General features: G+C 37.5%; 1 protein-coding gene across 8 annotated transcripts in view; it reads right to left on the bottom strand.

Annotated features, from left to right (window-relative positions):
- Nucleotides 1-1820: 1820 nt before the first annotated feature.
- MEIS2 (Meis homeobox 2) overlaps nucleotides 1821-4276 on the bottom strand; it is a 182817-nt gene continuing 180361 nt past the window's right edge. For 6 of the 8 annotated variants that reach the window (XM_026651322.2, XM_026651323.2, XM_026651325.2 and 3 more), the window contains one exon: nucleotides 3175-3263. Coding sequence is in view for 2 of the 8 variants with exons in the window: in XM_026651327.2 (XP_026507112.1) it covers nucleotides 2977-3263 (287 nt within the window). In the remaining 6 variants the exon portion in view is untranslated. Of the gene's footprint in view, nucleotides 3264-4276 lie in introns of all 8 variants that reach the window. The other 2 variants (XM_026651327.2, XM_026651328.2) reach the window with 1 other exon arrangement.

Here is a 4276-nt window from a genome sequence, read left to right as displayed (position 1 = left end):
TTCTCCTTTCGCAGTGCACAGTCTGAAAAGCCCTAATTTGGTGCAGCCCTCTCCCCAGAATCTCTTAGAGAAGTGGAAATTTATATGCCAAGTTTCCACACACATATATAGCAAAACAAGAGGTGTTTTTCTATTACCCTTCGTTTCTCAGAACATAAGCAATTTTATTCAGACTACAGTATTTCCTTTCACACTATATCGCTGTCAAAACACTATTCCCGTTTTTTTTTTTTTTTTAGGTTTGACAGCTGAGCATTTCTTAAATACACCCAAATCGGAACCCTCCATACTAAATAGCAAACCTCAGATTGGAGCAATCTGTTTACATTGGATTCCAGCAACACAGCTCCCGCAAATTACAGCCCAGCAAGAAAATACACCAGCATTACAAATATTTAACTCATTACAAAAATAACAGTCTACTAGGGAAAAGAACCAGCTCGTTGATTTTATATATATATATATAAAATTCCTCCTCAAATCGGAGGGGAAAATGACAGCAAATCGGATACAATAAGTAGCTTCGTTTTGTGATGCAAAGACAACTCCTCTTTGATTCTTATTCTTGTTATTTCTCTCATCAAAATAATCAAAGACTTTGAAATCGGGAGGACAGGATGTGCGTTTCATACAGGAATTAAGGATCGGGGCGTTTTTAATCAGACCAGAAAGAATGAAAGCCAAATGTGGAATCTCCCATCCTCTAAATTTCAGAGAATGCCTGCTACAAAGCAGGACCGATTGCTAAATTAACCCTCCCGCCCATTCCACTTGCATCCTTCCTTCCTTTGCCAGCAGCGTGGGTCCATTTACTCAGTTCAGAAATTAAACATTAACTAGGAAGTTAAGACTTTTTCAACATTCCAAAGGTAAAAGTTGTCAGTCAGTTTTTAATAATACACGGGGGGAGGAGGGAAAGAGGGTTAAAAATTACAAATATTTAAACCAGTGACAGTTGTTTCCTAGAAAGTAAAGATAATTAAGGTATTTTTATTCTCCGAAATAGCAATCAATAAGAAACCCAAATCTTTCCCCTCTTCTTGGAACCCGATTCTGTTACCACTGAAGTAATGAGAAAATTCCCACTCACTGCAGAGGAGGAAGGTTCAATTTCTGGCAGTAATGGCTTAGAGTTAGAGTTAGAACATAGCATGCTTTCCTTCCATTTAGTAGTTTCAGAGCACAAGATGTCTGTATTATTTTAGTTAAAACAAATCCTCCTCCCCTCAATGGACCTGGAACATCTAATTACATTTGAAAAGTTAAATTTACATTTTCCCAATTCATCCACCTGATCGTTTTTGCTTTTGTGACATAAAGTAATAAAACTGTTTCCAGGGCCTTATTCTGCACTCCTTATGGAAGCAAAGCTCCCATTAAAGTCAATGGTTGCTTAAAACTTCTCAATCCAGCCCTGTGTTACAAATATTCTTTAATTATTCCCACTTTAAACACACTGTAGTTATGCAGGGTGTGTGTGTACATACAGCTATTCTAAAGCCATCTCTCTCACTATATATATATATTATCTATAGCTATATCAATAGAGCTAAATACAGAGATTAGATATAGCTACATAAAGTATAATCTGATGAGACTACATTTGAATTTTTTGACCTGGTGTCTGTGCATGTGTCTGTTCAGTAGAAATGTACAAATTCAGATGTTGTTTCATCAGACTATGCTATGCGTGCTGTGGTGTCTGGTCTCTGATTTTACCAGCCGTTCTTCAAAATCATTAGTAAGAAATCCATCTTAGACATTTTTGCCCAGCAAATGCCATCTTTCCCAATCATGATTAAAAACTCAAAAGCCTAACAAAAAATCAAAAATGAAATATTTATTACCGCATTTTGTGACTTAACACCTTTTTTTTAAACATAACGTCACAGTCCTCATACAAGTATTTTAATGTAAATTTTGACAAAGCTTAAAGGTAACAGCATTTTCTTCTAGTGAGGAACACGTGCTGAGAAAGGAAGAATTCATGGACATACAATACCAATTCCACAGCAGATCTGATACTAGCAAAACATTCTTTTTTTTTTCTTTTTCAATTGAGGTAAACACATAGAATATCTAACATGAAACAATTAATAGACCGAACTCTGTACGAAGTTTGTTACAGTATTCTCTTGCTTTTTTCCCAAGCTTTGAGTTCATGATAAAGTTCTAGGTTTGGTGCAAAGACCATTAGTAACTTCTTTCATTGAGGAAAGCTGCCCAACTTTTAGTTTTGTTTTGTCCAAAGCCAAGACTCAGAACTACTGGAAGAAGCTCCTGCTCTGTCTTTTAAATCTTCACCTGCAAGCTCTTTGAAGAAGAGTCCAAAAAATGGGTTTTTGAAGCACAAACTATAAAGATCTGTTTGAAACTAAAGGACACATTTATGAAGGAACAAAACCAGGGGATGGCAAGGCCTTCTTGGAACTGTCTTCTGAGTGATGAGAGACCCAGCAAGACTTTTCATCTTCATCTCCAGGGTAATTCTTTTTTCACTGGCCAAAACTGGTCTGAAATATACTGTAGTCTTTCATGGATAGTGACTTCACTGGTGAACCAAAACAGTCATTCTTTTGGGAACAACACACATAGTGTGGAAAACAAGGAATTTTTTTTCTTCTAAAACTATTTGAGGCAACATAACGGAGTGATCAACAGAAATGTACAAGTTAACTTAGTTCCTATGTTTATACTACAGTAGTTATAACTCTTGGAGTCTTTTTTGTTTGTTTTTTGTTTTTTCCCCTCAGAGGATCTTTACATGGACATAATTGTTTCAGTGAGCCCATGATTTCACATTTCTGTTCTTTTCTCATTGGTCCTCTGTTGCTGATGAAAAATGACAAAAGTAAAAAATAATCACAGCTGTCTGGAATTTCGTTTTAAGTGTCAATATCTGGTCAAAGTTCAAAAGTCTTAAAATAGGTTTAATTTTTTGTTTGTTTTTGTTTTTTTCCCTTGAGTTCCCTTATACTATTGGGCATGAATGTCCATAACCTGTCCACCAACACTGGGGTCTACAGAATTTAACATTGTGGGGCTCTGTGCTGACATGGTCATTCCAGGGTGGGTAGGGGGTCCGCCGTGCATCATCATGGCTGGGTGATGGGGGTGACTTGACAAATATGAATGGATTTGGGGTCCATGTCTTAACTGAGTAGGGTGTGGGGTCATCTGGGGAGGAGTGTAACTTGGCTGTGCCATACTCATACCCATAGGACCACCCTGAGAGACGCAGTCCCCTGGCATGCCTTGCAAACCTAGACAAAGAGGGTAAAAAAAAAATCAGGTTAGGTTCCTAAACATTTTTACAATTTACCCATCTAAAACGAACAAGAAAAACAACAGACACTGAAAATCTTCCATCTAAATTTAGCTGCAGATTCTTGCCAATGTTTGCAGACATTCAAATTCTAGTTTGAATTTAATTTGATCATTCAGCAGGATAATGCACATAACAGAACTAAATATTGAGCACAACTGAGTGTCACAAAACGTAAGCGTACTTTAAAAAGCCTAGTGGGTGAATTTCTATGATAAATTCCAGGAGGATGCATACTGTTAAGTAAAGACATGTCAATTGAATATAAATATCTGATTTGTTTGGTTTTGGTATTTTAAAAATATAAAGGCTATCGCCTGTCCTGTTTCTGCACAAGGAGTATCAATGCAAGTTCTGCACACAGCTCAATGAATCCAACTGCATAAATGAACAAAACAGAAACCAACAAAAGGCTCAACTTTGAAAGGTGCTGAGTGACTCCTGAGATATGCCGAGTGCCTTCAACACTCAGTGAAGTCAATGGAGATGAAGCTACTCAGTACCTCAAAGTCTTAGGCCTAAAAGTACATGTCATATTGTTCCACTAGAACAAGTCTTAAAATCCTAGCATATCATTATGAGCCATATCCTGCTGCCTTATCTCAAGATCCACTGAAGGCAGTGGGGCTACTCACCTGAGTAAAGCAAACAGGAGTTGGCTCTGCAGCTGCAATTTTTCAAAGAGTACTGAGTATGGACAGTGGGCCCTCTCATCTATTCCTGCAGAGAATATTTACTAAGGGTACGTCTACACTACGAGATTAATTCGAATTTAGATAATTCGAATTTGGGAAACAGATTGTATAAATTCGATTGTGCGCGGCCACACTAAGCACATTAATTCGTTTTTTAACCACATTAATTCGGTGGTGTGCGGCCACACTACCCCATTAATTTTAACCACATTAATTCGGTGGTGTGCGGCCACACTACCCCTAATTCGAATTTACA

The sequence above is a fragment of the Terrapene carolina genome, unplaced genomic scaffold (assembly GCF_002925995.2).
Source record: "Terrapene carolina triunguis isolate 2854851 unplaced genomic scaffold, T_m_triunguis-2.0 Scaffold96, whole genome shotgun sequence".
In the NCBI taxonomy this organism is placed as follows: Eukaryota; Metazoa; Chordata; order Testudines; family Emydidae; genus Terrapene; species Terrapene triunguis.
The sequence above is the reverse complement of the archived record's forward strand: the minus strand, read 5'-3'. Positions and strand labels throughout refer to the sequence as shown.